The following is a 21,369-nucleotide window of genomic DNA, read 5'->3' as shown; positions in this document are numbered from 1 at the left end:
CTTTTATTTGTTTTGGTTCCCTCACCAACACTCAGCAGAATGCCTAGCAGATCAGTATCTGTTGATTATAAGAATATCTTGAGATTTCTTTTTGTCTACCCATGCAGGAAAGATCAGCATTATGATATTAATTTAATAATCCCAGCTCTGCCACTTACTTGCTGTGAAACCTTGGGCAATACATATAATCTCTCTATGCCTTAGTTTCCACATCTTTAAAATGGGGGTAGTAATAGTACCTAACTCACAGGGTTGAAAGTTAAAAGTTATTACTTTGCTTGTAATGAGTATAGAAAGTTAAAAGTTATTACTTTGCTTGTAATGAGTATAGAATAGTGAATGACATATGAAAATGCTCAATAAATGTTAGTTATTATTACTACCACTTCTATTACTACTTAAAATATTTGCCATATGCCTAATCTGTACTTTTCATATTTAGAGCTCTTTATCTTTTCAAAACACTTACACATTTTCTTATTTGGTTCTTAAAGTATTATTTCAGTTTTACGGATGAAACACAAATAGACAAATCAATGTGTCCAAAGTCACAAACCTAGTTTCCTCACCAATTCTTAAATACACATTTCCAGCTAAAAATCTTCCCCTGGGCCTCAAAATCAATGTGGACAAAATGGAATTATATACTCCCTCAAAATCTGTTTTTCTTTGTACATACTCTTTCTGTAGCACATCACCACTCACTGAAGATGGAAGTACATAATAGCATTATTTATTAGTAGTAGCCTAATTCTTCTCTCAACTCTCCAGAACTAATTGGTAACCAAGCCCCATCAACTCTACCTTCCTAACATCTCACAGATGGATCCCTTCTCTGTTCACATGGGTTTTCATCACCTATCACTGGGATAACTATAATAACTTCCTTACTGATCTTCCTGTCTCTGGTCTTACTCCCCTCACATTTGTCCTCAACACTGCTACCTGAGTCATCTTTCCAAGTGCAGATCTTATCATGTAGCTTTCTTAATTCTTCAGTGGGTCTCCCTGGATAAAGTCCACCATTAAAATAGCAGCCAGGGCATTCATGATCTGTCTCCTCTCTGCCATACCAAGATGTCCATGTCTGTATAATTATCATCACATGCACCTGATATATCTTTATAATCATTGTTTTTAATGTGTTTTTCTTAACCAACACCAAAAACTCATAGATGATATGGACTTAGTCATATTTATCTTTGTGTTCTCAACACCAACCAATGTCTAACACATAGAAAGCATCAATAAATATTTTCTAGATTCATTGATTAACAAGTGGTCAGAAAATTTATATATCATATGATTAGTAAATGGATATCTAACATCTGGCACATAAACGGTTCTCAGTTAAATGTTTAGTGGATAAATCAATTAGCTGGTTGCTATTCAATGATAATTACCAAAAAAAAAACCCAAAATACTTTTCCTTACTTTGTCTGCAAGGAACTGGTTGCGACGCTCTTCAATAAGTTTTTCCACAGCCCTCTTGTGTTCTAGTTGCTTCATTCTTTGCTTCTGAGCATTCATTAATTCTATTCGATCATCCTCAGCAAATTTCGCCAGCATAGCTTTTCTAAAGATCTCCTCTTCCTCTTTTGCAGCCTGAAGTACTAGTTCCTTCAAGGCCATTTGTTCCATAAAATTTTGCTTCAACTCCTTTTGCTTTCTCAATTTCTCTTCTGCTTCTTCCTAAATCACAATACATATAAAAGTTAATTCAGTAACTATTTCTTTACAGCAGATTTATAAAGATAGGGTAGGACAGAGTTTGATTAAGTTTAGTGTTACAATATGAAATAAAACTGAAAAATTAAGCCTTTTCAAGATAACACTTTGCCCCATCCTTTAAAAACTAATAGTTGGGCTTCCCTGGTGGCGCAGTGGTTGAGAATCTGCCTGCTAATGCAGGGGACACGGGTTCGAGCCCTGGTCTGGGAAGATCCCACATGCCGCGGAGCAACTAGGCCCGTGAGCCACAATTACTGAGCCTGCGCGTCTGGAGCCTGTGCTCCGCAGCAAGAGAGGCCGCGATAGTGAGAGGCCCGCGCACCGCGATGAAGAGTGGCCCCCGCTTGCCGCAACTAGAGAAAGCCCCCGAACAGAAACGAAGACCCAACACAGCCAAAAATAAATAAATTAAAATAAATTAAAAAAAAAAAAACAAAAGCTAATAGTTACACAAAGTACATTTACCCTTGGATTGCCTCCTATCACTTATTTTAAATTTTAATTAATATATATTTACCACCTTGTTTCTGTAGTCAGAATTAATGCATTAACTTTGAAAAGAGCTGATATAAAAATTTTTTGCATATCTCAGTTTATTAAATCTGTCATCTGTATAATTTGTACCAACTATGAATCATTCTAGAAACTTGCGTTCAAATCACTGACAAATATTTTTCAGAACAATAATCTAGCAATGACAATCAGAAGTATTTCAGGGAAATTCAAATTTACCTGAAGCAGTTAAAGTCCTTTCCTATAAGGTTTAATTTCCCCAACATTTTATCATGAAAGATTTCAAAAAAATACAAAGAATTTTACAGTCATCACCCATTTTTGCTTTATCATCTATCTATTCAATTAGGACCGATGTAAATTTTACATCATTTGCTAATCTAACCAACTTTGCTCAATTCTAATACAAGCTCCAGGTAGGCCAGAATCTTCTAAGCATTCAAAATATTGCCTTAACAACACCCAGATGGCCAAGGTTCTTACCTACAGATAACACAAACTATAAGGGATTTATTATAGGCCATCAGGTGGCATACAGAACTTCCAGGAAGGCCAGGGAACCAAGCTGCCCTCCCACTGCTCAAGTCCTAATATGGTAACTCTGCCTATGGTAACTCTGACTGCTATCTCATTTTGCTCACTTCCATCTTCACACCTTGAAGTGGGGATGATGACTGTTGGATATAACATGGTTCATATGAAGAATTCTAGCTAAAAGAAGAGAAATATAGTTTTAACTTTATAGTCTTTATAATAAAGACAAACGAATTTAAAACGGGGTAGGATGTGGTAGGAATAGGAGTGGGTTTTAAGTGAGCCAATCTGCAGTATCAGTTACAGCAACTTTGTTCATTATATTGATCATTCAGCCTCTTTTTCTTCATTTATCCCTATCTAATCCTCTTTTCAAATCCTACCTCCTCCATAGTCTTCTCTAATCACTCTAACTCAAACTTCTCTCTGTGAGCTCTTATACCATTTAATGTTCCATCATTTAATTTTATTCCATATATACATGCCTCATCTCCTCACTAAAAATAAATTCATAGATGGCATATCTTATTTTCCTTTGGGATGCTGGGCACATAGTGATTTTATAATATACAGTTTGTGTTTATTTGCCATATATTTCATAGAAGTCAAAGGCTCACTTAAGGCAGAGATGCTGTGTCAGTTAGCTTTGAATTCCTCCAGAGCTTATCATAATACTTTGCACAGAGAAATTCAGTACATATTGAACTAAATGAACTGTTGACATTGCCTGGCAACCATCTCCCATACAAATTTTAGTTTAATCCAATGGTGAAGACATCTGGCTAAAGAACAGGGAAGAGTTTGGCAAAACAACACACCATTTATTATGTTTTTTCAACTGGAAAAGTGTTCATGTACTCTGATGTATCTGGATCAGGATTATGTAGTTACATAATATGAACTGTATAATTTTCCATCCTTTTCTGTGTTCTAAAACCCATTATGTGGTTTGAGGAATAGCTGTTCACTGAAGGTTTGAAGTAATTTGCTGTAAAACTACTCTGAAGCTGGAAACTTTTTAGAGATATCTTAGTCTGGGTTCTCCTCTGAAAGCAGAGCCTTAAACAAGGACTTATATATAGATATTTTACCAGGGAGGGAATCTCAGTGGTGAGGGACAGAGTAAAACAAGGAAGGAAGAAAAGCCAACGCAAGGGTACATCACTGAGCTGGTTACCACCTCAGACAACTGAGGCTTAATCCTGCCAGGACCCTGTGAGGAATGCATGGAGCACCTTTTAGGACCTTCCCAAAGGCCGCCAGGCAGAGAAGAATCTATCCCTCAATTTCTGTCCACTGTGGGTTGAGGGATGCCCCAGAGGATGTTACCTCCCTGCCCCCCCACACACCCCTACACTTTAGGAAGCCATCAGCACAGAGTCCGTCTAAGCCCTCACAACTGTTCCCCACAGCTGTCACTGAAATCAGAGGTGAGACTGAGAAGATGTGAGGCAGGGCACAAAAGTCTTGTGATAGAGGAAATATCCTTAATAATCTTATTTTGTCTAGTTTTTCTACATTTTTTGAAATCACTGTATTTTTAATGCAGAAAATTGTGCCATTGAGATTTTCATTTTATTAGTAGATAATTGAATAACTTTTCACTATTTTTCTAATCTACTCTCTTTATAGACCCTTTATTCCTTCAAATTTTGTTTTCACCTTTTTTTCTTTGTTATGTTTTGCCAGAGTAAAATCTTTTTCCCCCCAATATTAAGCAACTGGATTAATAAATGCTAATGTGTTCTCCTGATTTTTGGTTTATTTCTACTTATATCTTTATTATTTCCTTCCATATTCTTGCCTCATACTTGAATTTATATTGTTTTCTCAGTTATTGAGTTGGTTGCCTACACAGTTTTTTCCAATATTTCTCATTTAATAATTAATTGCCTGATAGATTTTGATAGGTCATAATCTCATCCTCTGAATTTTCTGCAAATACCCTCTTCAACCAATAATAATTGAAAAGAATGTTTTTAGATTTTCAGTTAGTAGTTTAAAATATTTGTTATTAATTTCTAGTGATGTTTAAATACCCTTTCCCCTTGTATTATTCCAGTAAATTTTCTTTGGTGACCTAACACCTTTTAAAGTTACATACTTCAATACAATGTTACGTGGAAGATTAAATGTTCATTCTGTTATACCTCCCTTGGGGATTATACCTTTTATCTGTGGTATCTGGGATTCATTTGATGTTCCACTTACCTAGTGATAACCCTGCCTACCTGCTTCCCATTTGGTCATATATGCCTGTTATGCCTTCCTCCATCATTTTATTCTTAATGCTTTTGGGTTTATTTGACATTAGGTATCTATAAGTGGATTACATTAAGATGTTTTTTTAAAAAAACTGGACACATTTTATATTCTTACATGCAGTTAATTAAGGATTTACATGAAATGTTTTGATATTTTACATGGTATCTATTTCCTCCTTGTTAATGAAACTATCTAAAATAATGTTCCATTTTTATATAGCTGATAATATTACAAATAATAGTACTAATAGCTATAATTTATTATAGCTATTAGTGTACTTGGCTATTCATATATCTTGTTTTACAAACTGTTCAAACTTTTGGGAATTCCCTGGTGGTCCAGTGGTTAGGACTCCACACTGTCACTGCTGAGGGCATGGGTTCAATCCCTGGTCAAGGAACTAAAATCCTGCAAGCCGTGCAGTGTGGCCAGAACAAACAAACAAACAAACAAGGTGTTCAAACTTTTGGCTCATTTAAAAAAACTGGGGGGCTTCCCTGGTGGCACAGTGGTTGGGAATCCACCTGCCGATGCAGGGGACACGGGTTCGAGCCCTGGTCTGGGAAGATCCCACATGCCGTGGAGCAGCTGAGCCCGTGCACCACAACTGCCGAGCCTGCGCTCTGGAGCCCGTGAGCCACAACTACTGAAGCCCGCACACCTGGAGCCTGTGCTCCGCAACAAGAGAAGCCACCGCAGTAAGAGGCCCACGCACTGCAGCGAAGAGTGGCCCCTGCTCGCCGCAACTAAAAAGAAAGCCCGCGCACAGCAACGAAGACCCAATGCAGCCAAAAATTAATTAATTAATTAATTATTTTTAAAATGGGTTTTTTATATTCTTTTATCAAGTTCTGAGTGTTCTTTATATATTCTGGATAAAGGTTATTTGTAAGATATACATATAGGGAATATTTTCTCCCAAACTGTGGCTTGCATTTTCATTTTCCTAACAATGTTAAGAAATTATTAATTTTTAAAAAAAATTTATTTATCTATTTACTTTTTGGCTGCGTTTGGTCTTCGTTGCTGCATGTGGGCTTTCTCTAGTTGCGGCGAGCGGGGCTACTCTTCTTAGCGGTGCGCGGGCTTCTCATTGTGCTGGCTTCTCTTGTTGCAGATCATGGGCTCTAGGCACGCAGGCTTCAGTAGTTGTGGCTCACAGGCTGTAGGCACACAGGCTCAGTAATTGTGGCGCATGGGCTTAGCTGCTCCATGGCATGTGGAATCTTCCCGGACCAGGGATCGAGCCCGTGTCCCCTGCCTTGGCAGGCAGATTCTTAACCACTGCACCATCAGGGAAGTCCGGAAATTATTAATTTCAATGTAGCCAGTTTATAAACTTTTTTTATGGCTCATGACTTTTTTATCCTTCTAAAAAAGTTTTTGCCATTCTCAAGTTTATAACAACCTTCTCTTATGTTTTTTTCTAGAAATTTTTTAGTTTCAGCTTTTTTGTGTTATAGCATGATAGAATATAACAAGTATTGGCAAGGATGTGGAGAAATTGGAACCCTCCTACATTGGTAGTAGTAATGTACAATGGTGCAGCCTTTGTGGAAAACAGTTGGGCACTTCCTCAAAAAATTAAACACAGAATTACCATATGACCCAGCAATACCACTGCTAGGTATTTACCCAAAAGAATTTGAAAAAGATATTCAAACAAAAACTTGTACACAAATGTTCATAGCAGTAACATTCACGACAGTCAAAAAAAAGGTGTAAACAAACCAAATATCCATAAACTATCGAATGGATAACAAAATGTTACATATCCATGCAGTGGACTAGTATTCAGCCAAAAAAAAAAGGACTGAAATACTGATACCTGCTACAAAATGGATAAACCTCCAAAATATTATTCTAAGGGAAAAAAATCCCAACACAAAAGATCACATATTGTATGATCCCACTTACATGATATACCCAGAATAGCCAAATTCATAAAGACAGAAAGCAGATTAGTAGTTGCCAGGGTCTAGGAGAGCACAGAAAGGGCAGTGACTGCTTAATGCAGGTATCCTTTTGGGGTAATGAAAATGTTTTGGAACTAGACAGAGATGATGGTTGCACAATATTGTGAATGTACTAAATGCTGCTTTAAAACAGTTAAAGTAGTCAATTTTATGTTACATGAATTTTACCTCAATTAAAAAAAAACTCTTTAAGGAGAAACACACAAATCCACAAATATGTGGTTAAGAGTCATCAGCAATCCTCTCTCCACAACTGATATAACAACTAGACAGAAAATCAGCAAGGATATAGAAGAACTCAACAAAACTATCAATCAGTAGGATCTAATTGACATTTATACAACATTTCACCCAAAATAGCAGAATACATATTCTTTTCAAATGTTCACAGAATAAATTTAAAGGAAATAAAATCATATTGAGTGTGTTCTCTGATCACAATGGAATCAAACTAGAAATCAATAATTTTAAAAAAACACAAAAATTTCTGGACATTTGGGCACTAAGTAATACACTTTTAAGTAATCCATTGGTTAAAGAGGAAGTCTCAAGAAAATAAATACATCAGAGTTAATGAAAATGAAAACAAGACATCAAAACTTGTAAGATGCAACTGAAACAGTTTTGAGGGAAATTTATAGCACCAAATGCATACATTTAGTAAAATGCATTTATAGCATTAAGGGCATGCATGTAGGAAATGTCTCAAATCAATAATCTAAGCTAAAAACAAAACAAAACAAACAAAAAAACTACATCCTAACCAACAAGGACCTACTGTATAGCACAGGGAACTATTTTCAATATCTTGTAATAACCTATAAGGAAAAAGAGTCTGAAAAAGAATTTAAAAAATAATAATAATCTAAGCTACTACAACTCAGGAACCCATAAAAAGGAAGTAAATGAAGAGCAGAAATCAACGGAATTGAAAATAGAAAACCAATAGACAATATCAATTAGGCAAAAGGCTGGCTCTCTTTAAAATATCAATGAAATTGAAACCATGAAACTCCTAGAAGAAAACACAGGGGGTAAGTTCCTCTATATCAGTCTCGGCAATAATTTTTTGGATTTGACACCAAAAGCAAAATAAACAAGTGGGATTACATCAAACTAAAAAGCTTCTGCACAGCCAAGGAAATCATCAACAAAATGAAAAGGCAACCTATGGAATGGGAGAAAACATTTGCAAATCCTGTATCTGATAGGATTTAATGTCCAAAATACATAAAGAAGACATAAAATTTAACAGAAAAGAACAAAAAAACCCAATTAAAAAATGGGCAGAGTATATGAACAGATTTTTTTTCCAAAGAAGATATACAAATGGCCAACAGGTACATGAAAAGGTACTCAACATCACTAAACATCAGGGAAATGCAAATCAAGATCACAATGAGATACCTGTTAGAATGGCTATCATCAATTAAAAAAAACAAAAAAAACCGAGAGATAATAAGAGTTGGGTGCGTATGTGGAAAAAAGGGAACCCTTATCACTGTGGGTGGAAATGTAAATTGGTAGCCAGTATAGAGGTTCCTCAAAAAATTAAAGATAGAACTATCACATGATCCAGCAATCCCACTTCCAGGTATATATCCAAAGGAAATGAAAACAGGATCTTAACAAGGTATATGCACTCCCATGTTCATTGCAGTATTACAATAGCAAAAATGTGGAAACAACCTAATTGTCCATCAACATATGAATGGATAAAAAAATGTGGTATATCTATATAAAATGGAATATTATTCAGTGATAAAAAAGAATGAAATCCTGCTATTTTTGATAACATGGATGGACCCTGAGGGCTTTATGCTAAGTGAAATGAGCTGGACAAAGAAAGACAAATATTGCATGGTAACACTTATGTGTGGAATCAGAAAAGAAAAAAAAAATGTCAAACTCATTGAAACAAAGTTGAAAAGTGGTTGCCAGAGGCTGGCAGGTGGGGGAAATAGGAAGAGATTGGTAAAACAGTACAAATTTCTGGCTCTAAAACAAATAAGGTCTGAGAATCTAATGTAAAACATGGTGACTATAGTTGATAACACTTTATTGTATAAATGAAATTTCCAAAGAGAGTAGAACTTAAAATATTCTCACATATAAAAAAACAAATCTGTTAAGTGATAGATGTGTAATTAACTAGATGGGAGAATCTTTTTACAATGTAAATGTTTATCAAATCACCACAGTGTACACTTTAAATATCTTACAATTTTATGTGGCAATTATACCTCAAGAAAGCTGAAATTTAAAGAAAAATCAGATAAAATTAAATCCTAATGTAAGAGTGACCAAATAAATGAAGAAACAAACTATCAGTACCAGAAATGAAACACTAGAGACTCTGCAGACATTAAAAGGATAATAGTACAAACTATTCTACACACCTAAGTTTGACAATTTAGACAAAATGGATCACTTCTTTGAAAAACACAAGTCACCAAAACTCACCGAATATGAAATAAGATAATTTGAATAACTCTATTCAGTAACTAATAAGAATATTGAGGGGATGAGACAAGATGGTGGGGTAGAAGGACTTGAGCTCACCTCCTCTCATGAAAATACCAAAATCACAACTAACTGCTGAACAACCATCGACAAAAAAGACTGGAACTTACCATATAAGATGTTCTACATCTAAAGACAAAGAAGCCGCCACAACTAGATGGTACAGAGAGTGCTTTCACGATATAATCAAATCCCATACCTGCCAGGTGGGTGACATGCAAACTGGAAAATAATTATATCGCAGAGGTTCTCCCACAGGAGTGAGAGTTCTGAGCCCCACGTCAGGCTCCCCAGCCTGAGGGTCTGGCATTGGGAGGAGGGACAAGTGTACATGGAACATTCTCCAGGATAGATCACAAGCTAAGCCACAAAGGAAGCCTCAGTCAATTTAAGTAAATTGAAATCATTATCAAGCATCTTTTCTGACCACAGTGCTATCAGATTAGAAATCAACTACAAGGACTTCCCTGGCGGCACATTGGTTAAGAATCCACCTGACAATGCAGGGGACACGGGTTAGAGCCCTGGTCTGGGAAGATCCCACATGCCATGGAGCAACTAAGCCCATGTGCCACAACTACTGAGCCCACGTGCCACAACTACTGAAGCCTGAACGCCTAGAGCCCATGCTCCACAACAAAGAGAAGCCACTGCAATGAGAAGCCTGTGTACCACATTGAATAGTAACCCCTGCTTGCCACAACTACAGAAAGCCCGTGCTTAGCAACAAAGACCCAATGCAGACAAAAATAAATTTAAAAATTTATAAATAAAAAAAGAAGAAATCAACTACAAGAAAAAAACTGTAAAAAACACAAACATACGGAGGCTAAACTATGTATTACTGAACAACTGATGGATCACTGAAGAAATCAAAGAGGAAATCAAAACATACCTAGAAACAAATGAAAATGAAACCTCAATGATCCAAAACCTATGGGATGCAGCAAAAGCAGTTCTAAGAGGGAAGTTTACAGCAACACAATCTTACCTCACGAAACAAGAAAAATCCCAAATAAACCACCTACCATTACACCTAAAGCAACTAGAGAAAGAAGAACAGACAACACCCAAAGTTAGTAGAAGGAAAGAAATCATAAACATCAGAAGAGAAATAAATGAAACAGGGATGAAGGAAACAATAGAAAAGGTCAATGAAACTAAAAGCTGGTTCTTTGAAAAGATAAACAAAATTGATAAACCTTTAGCCAGACTCATCAAGAAAAAAAGGGAGAGGGCTCAAATCAATAAAATTAGAAATGAAAACGGAAAAGTTACAATGGACACCACAGAAATACAAAGGATCATAAGAGACTACTACAAGCAACTACACACCAATAAAATGGACAACCTAGAAAAAATGGACAAATTCTTAGAAATGTACAACTTTCCAAGACTGAAACAGGAAGAAATAGAAAATATCGGGTTGGCCAAAAAGTTCGTTCATGTTTTCCTGTAACATTTCACAGAAAAACCCAAATGAACCTTTTGGCCAACCCAATACGAATAGACCTATCACAAGTACTGAAATTGAAACTGTGATTAAAAATCTTCCAACAAACAAAAGCCCAGGACCAGAACTCTAGCAAACACAGGTGAATTCCAGCAAACATTTAGAGAAGAGATAACACCTATCCTTCTGAAACTCTTCCAAAAATTGCAGAGGCAGGAAACACTCCCAAACTCATTCTATGAGGCCACCATCACCCTGATACCAAAACCAGACAAAGATACCACAAAAAAGAAAATTACAGTCCAATATCTCTGATGAACACAGATGCAAACATCCTCAACAAAATACTAGCAAGCTAAATCCAACAATACATTGAAAGGATCATACACCATGATCCAGTGGGATTTATCCCAGAGATGCAAGGATTCTTCAATATCCGCAAATCAATCAGTGTGATACACCACATTAACAAATTGAAGAATAAAAACTATATGACCATCTCAATAGTTGCAGAAAAAGCTTTTGAAAATATTCAAAACCCTTTCATGATAAAAACTCTTCAGAAAGTGGGAATAGAGGGAACATACCTCAACATAATAAAGGCCATATATGACAAACCCACAGCAAACATCCTTCTCAACAGTGAAAAGCTGAAAGCATTTTCTCTAAGATCAGGAACAAGACAAGGATGTGCACTCTCGTCACTATAATGCAACGTATTTTTGGAAGTACTAACATGCAATCAGAGAAGAAAAAGAAATAGAAGGAATCCAAATTGGAAAAAATGAAGTAAAACTGTCACTGTTTGCAGATGACATGATACTATACATAGAAAATCCTAAAGATGCTACCAGAAAACTACTAGAGCTCAACAATGAATTCGGTAAAGTTGCAGGATACAAAGTTAACACACAGAACTCTCTTGCATTTCTATACAATAACAATGAAAGATCAGATAGAGAAATTAAGAAAACTATTCCATTTACCATTGCATCAAAAAGAATAAAATACCTAGGAATAAACCCACCTAAGGAGGCAAAAGACCTTTACTCTGAAGAGTATAAGGTACTGATGAAAGAAATCAAAGATGACACAAACAGATGGAGAGATATACCATGCTCTTGGATTGGAAGAATCAATATTGTTAAAATGATTATACTACCAAAGGCAACCTACAGATTCAATGCAATCCCTGTCAAATTACCAATGGCATTTTTCATAGAACAAAAAATTTCACAATTTGTATGGAAACACAAAAGACCCCAAATAGCCAAAGCAATCCTGAGAAAGAAAAACAGAGCTGGAGGAATCATGCTCCCTGACTTCAGATTATACTATAAAGCCTCAGTCATGAAAACAGTATGGTAGGGCTTCCCTGGTGGCGCAGTGGTTAAGAATCTGCCTTCCAATGCAGGGGACACAGATTCGAGCCCTGGTCTGGGAAGATCCCACATGCCGTGAGCAACTAAGTCCATGCGCCACAACCACTGACCCTGCGCTCTAGAGCGCATGTGCCACAACTACTGAAGCCCGCGTGCCTAGAGCCCATGCTCTGCAACTAGAGAAGCCACCGCAGTGAGAAGCCCGCGCACCACAACGAAGAGTAGCCCCTGCTCGCCACAACTAGAGAAAGCTCACGTGCAGCAATGAAGACCTAATGCAGCCAAAAATAAAAAAACAAACCAAAAAAAACCAGTATGGTACTTGCACAAAAACAGAAATATAGATCAATGGAATAGGATAGAAAGCCCAGAAATAAACCCATGCACCTATGGTCAATTAATCTATGACAAAGGAGGCAAGAATATACAATGGAGAAAAGACAGTCTCTTCAATAAGTGGTGGTGGGAAAACTGGACAGCTACAAGTAAAAGAATGAAATTAGAACATTCTCTAATACCATACACAAAAATAAACTCAAAATGGATTAAAGACCTAAATGTAAGACCAGATACTATAAAACTCTTAAAAGGAAAACATAGGCAGAACACTCTTTGACATAAATCGTAGCAATATCTTTTTTGATCTACCTCTTAGAGTAATGGAAATGAAAACAAAACTAAACAAATGAGGCCTAATGAAACTTAAAAGCTTTTGAACAGCAAAGGAAGCCATAAACAAAATGAAAAGACAACCCACAGAATGGGAGAATATATTTGGAAACAATGCAACTGACAAGGGCTTACTCTCTAAAGTATACAAACAGCTCATACAGTTCAATATCAAAAAAAAACAAACAACCCAATCAAAAAATTGGCAGAAGATCTAAAGAGACATTTCTCCAAAGAAGACATACAGACGGCCAAAAAGCACACAAAAACATGCTCAACATCACTAAAACTACAATGAGGTATCACACCACGTCGGTCAGAAGGGCCATCATCAAAAAGTCTACAATAAATGCCGGAGTGGGTGTGGAGAAAAGGGAACCCTCCTACACTGTTGGTGGGAATGTAAATTGGTACAACCACTATGGAGAACGGTATGGAGGTTCTCTAAAAAACTAAAAATAGAACTGCCATTTGGCTCAGCAATCCCACTCCTGGGCATATATCCAGAGAAAACCATAATTCGAAAAGATACATGCAGCCCAATGTTCATTACAGCACTATTTACAGTAGCCAAAACATGGAAGCAACCTAAATGTCCATCAACAGAGGAATGGATAAAGAAGATGTGGTACATATATACAATGGAATATTACTCAGCCATAAAAAAGAATGAAATAATGCCATTTGCAGCAACATGGATGGACCTAGATATTATCATACTAAATGAAGTAAGTCAGACAGAGAAAGATAAATATCATATGATATCAATTATATGTGGAATCTAAAGAACAATACAAATGAACTTATTTACAAAACAGAGACTCACAGCCTTCGAAAACAAATCTATGGTTACCAAAGGGGAAAGGTGGGGGGGAGGGATAAATTAGGCATTTGGGATTAACATACACACACCACTATATATAAAATAGATAATCAACAAGGACCTACTGTATAGCACAGGGAACTCTCCTCAATATTCTATAATAACCTATATGGTAAAAGAATCAGGAAAAGAATGGATATATGTATATGTATAACTGAATCACTTTGCTGTACACCTGAAAGTAACACAATATTATAAATCCACTATACTCCAATATAAAATAAAAACTTTAAAATAAATAAATATACAATAAAATATTGAATTAATATTTTAAAACTCTCAAAAAATAAAACTCCTAGCCTAGATAGTTTCACTGGAAAATTCCACCAAATGTTTAAAGAATTAACACCACTTCTGAACAATCTCTTCTAGAAAATAGAAGGAAATACTTCTCCATTCATTTTATGAAGACAGTACTACCCTGACACCAGTATAAAAAATGAAAACTAAAAACCAATATTCCTCATGAATATGGATGCAAAAATCCTTAACACATTATTAGAAAACTAAAATCCAGTCATATATTATAAGAAGTATACACCATGACCAAGTGAGATTTATTCCAGTGATGCAAGGTTGTTCAGTAACCCCCAAAATCAATCAATGCAATCAACCAGGCTAAAGAAGAAAAAGTACATGGTCATATCAATAGATGTAGAAAAAGCATTTGACAAAATTCAACACCCTTCATGACAAAAATCTTCAGAAAAACAGTGATAGGAGAAAAAGTCCTCAACTTTATAAAGAGCATCTACAAAAAAAACTACAATTAACAGAATGCTTTTCCCCTGATAGATAACAAAGAAAGGTGATGTCTACTCTCATCACTTTTATTCAACATAGTGCTAGCCAGTGCTGAGTTTTAGCCAGTACAATAAGGCAAAAAAAGTAAATAAAAGGTATATAGATAAGAAAGCAAGAAATAAAACTGCCCCTGTTTGCAGAAGACATGACTATGTATGGAAAAACAAACCAACCAACTCCTACAGCTACTAAGTGAATTCAGCAAGGTCATGAGACGCAAGATAAACATTAAAAAAGTCAATTCACTAGCAATGAGTATGTAGACAATGAAATTAAAACTTAAATTCCATTTACAATCACTCAAAAAAATGAAATACTTAGATGTAAATCTAACAAAACATGTACAGGATTTGTAAGCTGAAAACTATAAAACACTGATGGAAAAATTCAAAGATGATCTAAATAGACTTGACTCTTGAACAACATGGGGGTTAATCCACAAAATTTAGTCAGCTCTTCGTATCCACAGTTGCTCTATATCTGTGGAATCAACCAACCATGGACTGTGTTAATAGTAGTATTTACTACTGAAAAATATCTGAATATAAGTGGACTCACACAATTCAAACCCGTATTGTTCAAGGGGCCACTGTAAATGGAGAGTCATTCCGTGTTCATGGACTGGAAGACTCAATATAATGAATATGTCAGTTTTCCCCAAATTGATATTCAGACTTAATGTAATTCCTATCAAATTCCCCAATGACTATTGTAGATACAGACAAGATTATTCTAAACTTTATATGGAACGGCAAAGGAATTAGAATAGCTGAAACAATTTTGAAGACTTCAACTATATAGCTACAGTAATCAAAACTGTGTGGTACTGCTGAAGGGATAGACACATAGATCAACAGACAAAATAGAGATCCCAGGAATATACACACAAATATGCTCAACTGTGTTTTAAACAAAGGTGCAAAAGCAACTCAACGTGAGAGAGAAAACCTTTTCAACAAATAGTGTGGAACAACTGGACACAGAGAAGCAAAAATGAAACCTGACCTAAGTCTCATACCTTGTAAACAAAAATTAACTGAAAATGAAACATTTTACGGAAAAAAAGGAGAAATTCTTCAGGATGTAGGCAAAGACTTCCTAGAATTGATTTCGAAGTATGATCCATAAAAACAGAAACTGATAAATTGGACTTCACAGAAATTGAAAACATTTCCTTGGAAAACGGCTTTGTTAAGAGGATGAAAAGACAAGCTATAGACTGAGTGAAAATATTTGTAAACCACACACCTGACAAAGGACTAGTGCCTAGAATACATAAAGAACTCTTAAAATTCTACAATAAATGAACAAAGAACACCCAATTAGAAAATTGACAAATCTTCTTGATTTGTTGATATTATTGTTCAACACTATATTCCATGGTTTTCTGACTACTTATTTTATATATTAACGAGGAGTATTGAAACATTCAAATATAATTATGGATATATTTCTCCTTTCAGTTTTTCCAGTTTTGCTACATGTATTTTGAAGTTTTACTTAGGTTCATACACCTTTAGGGCTATTAACATCCTCTAGATGAATTTAGCCTATTCATCATGATTTCTACTCTAACATGCTCTTGGTTGGTGTTGGTATGGTATATCTTTCTCCATCCTTTTGCTTTTAAACCATGTGTCTTCATATTTAAATTATGTTCCTTTGTAGATAATATAGTTGCATCATGCTTTTGATGCAGTTTGTGAACTGCTGCCTGGGTCTAGCTTTTTTACCCAGCCTGAAAATCTCTTTTAACTGTAGTGTTTATACCATTTACATACAATGTAATTATCAATATGGTTAGGTTTAAATCTATTATCTTTCTACTGCTTCATCTCAAAATGATACTCTTCTCTATGTTAATCATTCCTTCAATTTCCAAAACTTACTTTTAGTTTCTTCTTATGTATTTCTGCTTGTTCTTCCTGGTATAATTCCTGTTGCACTTGTTCTAAATCTTCACGTTGCCGCAGCATTTCTTCCAATCTCTGAGTCAGCTATTAAATTTAAAAAAAACACACAAACATGTAAAGGAATCAAATTCTATGACAAATATTTCAGAATTTCTCCAGTGTTAAAGAAATGGTTATTTTAATACCATATTCTGAAGCTGTAGCCTTTTTTCTTCACTTTCTTGAACTTTTGCCATCCGATCTTCTTCCCTTTGTTGCTGCATCTTGGCAAACTCTATGATTTTTCTATTTTCTTCTTCCATTTCCTCATGTTTCTTTTTTCTCCAGAGAGCCTGCTCTTTCTTAAACTCTTCTATATACCTTCGAATTGTATTCACTTTTTCTAACTTTTGTTGTCTTTCCCTAAAAAGCAATAGTGAATGCAGTTGTATAGTAACAGAAATAGTAATAAAATATCAAAAAATATAAGTATCATTTCCTTCAGTTGATAATGATGTGGAGAAAAATGGCTTCCCTATTTACAATTTTTTCATTCTTTCATGCAACAAACATTTTGAGTGTTTACTATGTGCCACTAAATATAATAACAGGTATGAATTTTCTCTGAGTAAACTACTACTATGCCTCTTCTCTAACCTATGATGATGTTTTATGCATCTCACTTCAGAAAGGCCACAACCTGTTTATATATGTTTCACAGCACTCTACACTTCAGCTGTCTACCAGGGAAACTGAACAGAAAACAAGTTCTCTTGATATGGGCTTATTTAAGAAAAACAAAGGTTTAGCCATTGTCACTTAATAAGTATTTCTTAACTATCAGACAATTAATTATCATGCTAACAAAGATAAGTAAGACTTGGGGACTTCCCTGGTGGTGCAGTGGTTGAGAGTCCACCTGCCAATGTGGGGGACACGTGTTCGAGCCCTGGTCCAGGAAGACTGCACATGTCGCGGAGCAACTAGACCCATGTGCCACAACTACTGAGCCTGCGCTCTAGAGCCCGCGAGCCACAACTACTAAAGCCCGCGCACCTAGAGCCTGTGCTCCGCAACAAGAGAAGCCACTGCAATGAGAATCCCGCACACCACAACAAAGAGTAGCCCCGGCTCGCCGCAGCTAGAAGAAGCCGGCACACAGCAACAAAGACCCAATGCAGCCATAAAGAAAGAAAGAAAGAAAGAAATTTATAAAAAAAAAAAAAAGAGAAGACTTGGTCTCAGTTTATGTGATAACATTTACTGGGACTTACCATGTATTAGGCACTGTTTAGGTGATTTACTCTTCATGACAAGCCTGAGATAAATCTAGTGTAAATGTTTAGGCATGTAAGAAAGTTGGGATAAACTTACAATTGATCTTCTTCATAGATTTTCCTAACAATTTCATCAATCATGAGTTTCTCTTTCAGCAGTTGCTCATAAGCTTCCTGCTTCTTCTTTCCTTGTTCTTCACGTTGTTTCTCTAAGTCACGATTGTACTGTGCTTTTACTTTGTTTCGTTTTTCCTCTGCAGCATTCTCTTCCTTTATTAATCTCTCGTGTTCTTCCATCATAGTTTTGGCTATTTCAGCATCACGTTTCTGTTATTAAAACAAAATTCATCTTTCCACTTTCAAATCTGAGCACAATAGGATAGAATACTTTTAGCAGATGGAATTGAATACTATAAAGCCTGTTATATAAAATATTATGTAACTGTGTAGGTAAAAAGCAAAGGTAAGTCACTGTCACCTGAAGGGTTTGAATGATGAGTTAAACCCTAAAGAAGCTTTCCTATTCCTTCAAGTAGCTCTCTTAGGGCAATAAGGAGAATAACTCCACATTTGAAAAACAGTAAGTAAAATTAGAAGTGCTTTGTTAACAACTATGTTAACTGCCAAAGCAGTAGTCATCTTTTTCATCTATTTAAAAGTTGATGTAGGCAATTTTCACAAATTTTAGCTCCACTGGGTATTGGCTGCTATTTAGAGTAAGGATGGTACTATCTTTTTTATACAGGTCTGCTATTAAATAGCTCTGAGCAGCTCTTGAGTTTCTCTCAGCCTAAATTTTCTTTCCTGCCACTGGCCTTTGAAGTCTCTTCTTTCTCATTTATTAAAGGCCCCTGGTAATCACTTTAATTTAATAAAAGGGTCACATATGTCACTGTGCCTGTTTTCTTAGGTTTTAATTCACTCATTCAAGACCATTCCTTCTGAGTTAGACACATTCCTGCTTCTTGAATGGGTTAAACTCCTTACTTGTTTTGAGCATTTTGAAATCATTTAACAAAATGTTTTAAAGTAAATATATTAGGGCACTTTAAAAAATCATCCTTTACCATTATGATCACATCCCAAATGCTAGAATGTTTAGCAGCATCAAACATAAAAGAAGAAACAGATTAAAATATGAATGCTAATGCCATTCCTGATCTAATTGATGCCTTTAACATATACACTGTTAATATGACTTGACCAAAATTCTTTCTTTCCTTCTCTTTTCTTAGCACATGTTGCACTAGGCTCTATAGAAAAAATATGACATGACAAAAACATGTATGTACAAATTATCACACACTTATAGAAGTACAATGTTCTCATTTCACAGATAAGAAAACTAAGGCTGAGAGAGAGAGCCAAAACTAGCACCTAAATATCCTGACACCTAGTCAAGTCCCAGGAGTATTTGACTTTAATTTTTGTGGATCAATTTTATTTAGAAAATAACAGCAATTCTTTCAACAGCCAGAATAAATATCTACAACTGCCTCGAATAATCTCAATTATCAAAATAATTAAAACTGCAATCTACTGGTCAAATAGTACATTGCTTATGTTCTACTTTATTTTTTAAAGGGTAGAATATGGCTCATGAAGTGAAGTCTCCTTACCCTCTCCTACCACCTGCCACACCAAAGGCTATCATTGTTAACAGCATGCTGTACAATCCTCCAGACTTTTTCTATACTAACACACATGCACACACACATTTCACTACGGCCAGCATCTGTTCTTATTTGATGCCTATATAACAATGCACTGGTCAAGTATTTTGATATCACCCCTCTAATTCTATAGAATTAGAATTCTATAGAATTCTAATGTGTGTGTGAACATGTGTGTTGATATACAGAACACATGTGTGTATATAATGCACACAGATGTTGATAGACACATACATACATGTACAAGTTTTTAAAAATGAAAATGGACTGTGAAATGTATTATTCTCCAATTTTTTTTGCAACTTGCTTTTTTTCCTTTTAACATATAATATATTCTGGCCAACTTTAAAAGCCAAACTATTTCCCTTTACCTCTTTCTCTTTAATAGCTGTATAACATCTTTGAAAGGGATCTAGGAGAGAGGGAACTCTGCTATCAGAATGCTCTACAAAGTAATAGAGAAATGAGAGAAGGGAACTTAAAAGACTGTGTAATATTGCAATCAGACCTTTTCATCTATGTCTAGCCTTTATGAGTGACAACGAGAGTTCAAGTGATGATGTACACCCTGCTTTTAAGTGTTAATAAACCCTATTTTATATTATACTGTGTAACACTACTGCTGTGTGTGTCTGAAACTCCTTTGCCCAAGAGTAACTATTACCAGTAATGCGCAGTAGGTCAGGAGTAATAAAAGAGGATAAAAATAGAGGAAAACATGAGAAGAAAAGATTGCTGTTTATGAAACAGAAAAGTTTCCTACTTAAAGTTATAGTTTATTTTTTTAAACATTTTAAAAATTAAAAGCTTAGTAACATTCTAAAATACACTGATTATGCTAACAACTTGTATTGGTTTGTCAAAGAATAATCAGTTAGAGACCATTAAGAATGCTGGGAGTTACTGAATATAGCTGTTCATTCTAAGCAGCAACCTAATTCCTTGTGTCTCTGAAAGGTTCTAATATTAAATTACACAAAGCTCAATATCCATAATTTCTTATACCTTAAGGATCTGAAAAGTATAAAAGTATTTGAGAAATCTAACAGTGTAAATTCTTTATAGAATGTAACAATTTTCCAAAAATTGGTCTATTTTTGGTTTTCTAAATGAAGCTAAAAATATGGAAAACATAATGACCAGAAACATAATTACCATTTGCTCATATTTAATGGCATCCTTTTCAGCAATCTGAGCTGCTCTTTCTTTACTCATGTAAGCTGCTTTTAATTTCTTCTCCAATTCTCTGAGCTCAATACTGTTTTAAAAAAGACAGAAATTTAAATTCGAGGACCATATATCTCTTACTATTTTAAAAATAATATGTATCTGCAATTTAAATGAATTTTTTTCTAAATGTATAAAAGATATTTACGTTATTTTTTAAATATTTTGAAAAAATACCCCTTTCTCCATTCATCCCAAGAAAAATCAGAATGCATGTAAAAAGAGACATTGTAATTAATTTTTCTAGACAAAACAACCCTTTTATTTTCAATAATCATCACTAAAAATCTTTCTGCCAGTGCCTGGCTCAGAAAATGTGCTATATCAATATAGGTTAAAATTTCTGTCCAGTTACCAGTACTATTAGGCTAAAAGAATAACTATAGTGGAGAGGTTTAAACCTATACAAGTTACTTAAATTTTGTACCTTGGTTTTGCTATCTGTAAGAAGGGGTAGTTTTGGCAATTAAATAAGTTAATGTGTATAACAGTAGACACTCTACTACATATGGTAACTATTTTTTGATGATGATGAAGAGGGAGTAACATGGGCAAGTTTACATCACT

The 21,369-nt window shown here is 35.3% G+C and overlaps 1 protein-coding gene across 1 annotated transcript in view; it reads right to left on the bottom strand.

The window, feature by feature from the left end:
* MNS1 (meiosis specific nuclear structural 1) overlaps nucleotides 1–21,369 on the bottom strand; it is a 60,812-nt gene that overhangs the window by 10,608 nt on the left and 28,835 nt on the right. Inside the window, exons 4-8 of the mRNA XM_061182083.1 lie at nucleotides 20,731–20,833; nucleotides 18,000–18,229; nucleotides 16,832–17,048; nucleotides 16,623–16,730; nucleotides 1,435–1,692 (exon numbers count right to left, since the gene is read on the bottom strand). Of these exons, the coding sequence (XP_061038066.1) occupies nucleotides 1,435–1,692; nucleotides 16,623–16,730; nucleotides 16,832–17,048; nucleotides 18,000–18,229; nucleotides 20,731–20,833 (916 nt within the window). The remainder of the gene's footprint in view (nucleotides 1–1,434; nucleotides 1,693–16,622; nucleotides 16,731–16,831; nucleotides 17,049–17,999; nucleotides 18,230–20,730; nucleotides 20,834–21,369) is intronic.

Source organism: Eubalaena glacialis, chromosome 2 (genome assembly GCF_028564815.1).
Source record: "Eubalaena glacialis isolate mEubGla1 chromosome 2, mEubGla1.1.hap2.+ XY, whole genome shotgun sequence".
Taxonomy (NCBI): Eukaryota; Metazoa; Chordata; class Mammalia; order Artiodactyla; family Balaenidae; genus Eubalaena; species Eubalaena glacialis.
The sequence above is the reverse complement of the archived record's forward strand: the minus strand, read 5'-3'. Positions and strand labels throughout refer to the sequence as shown.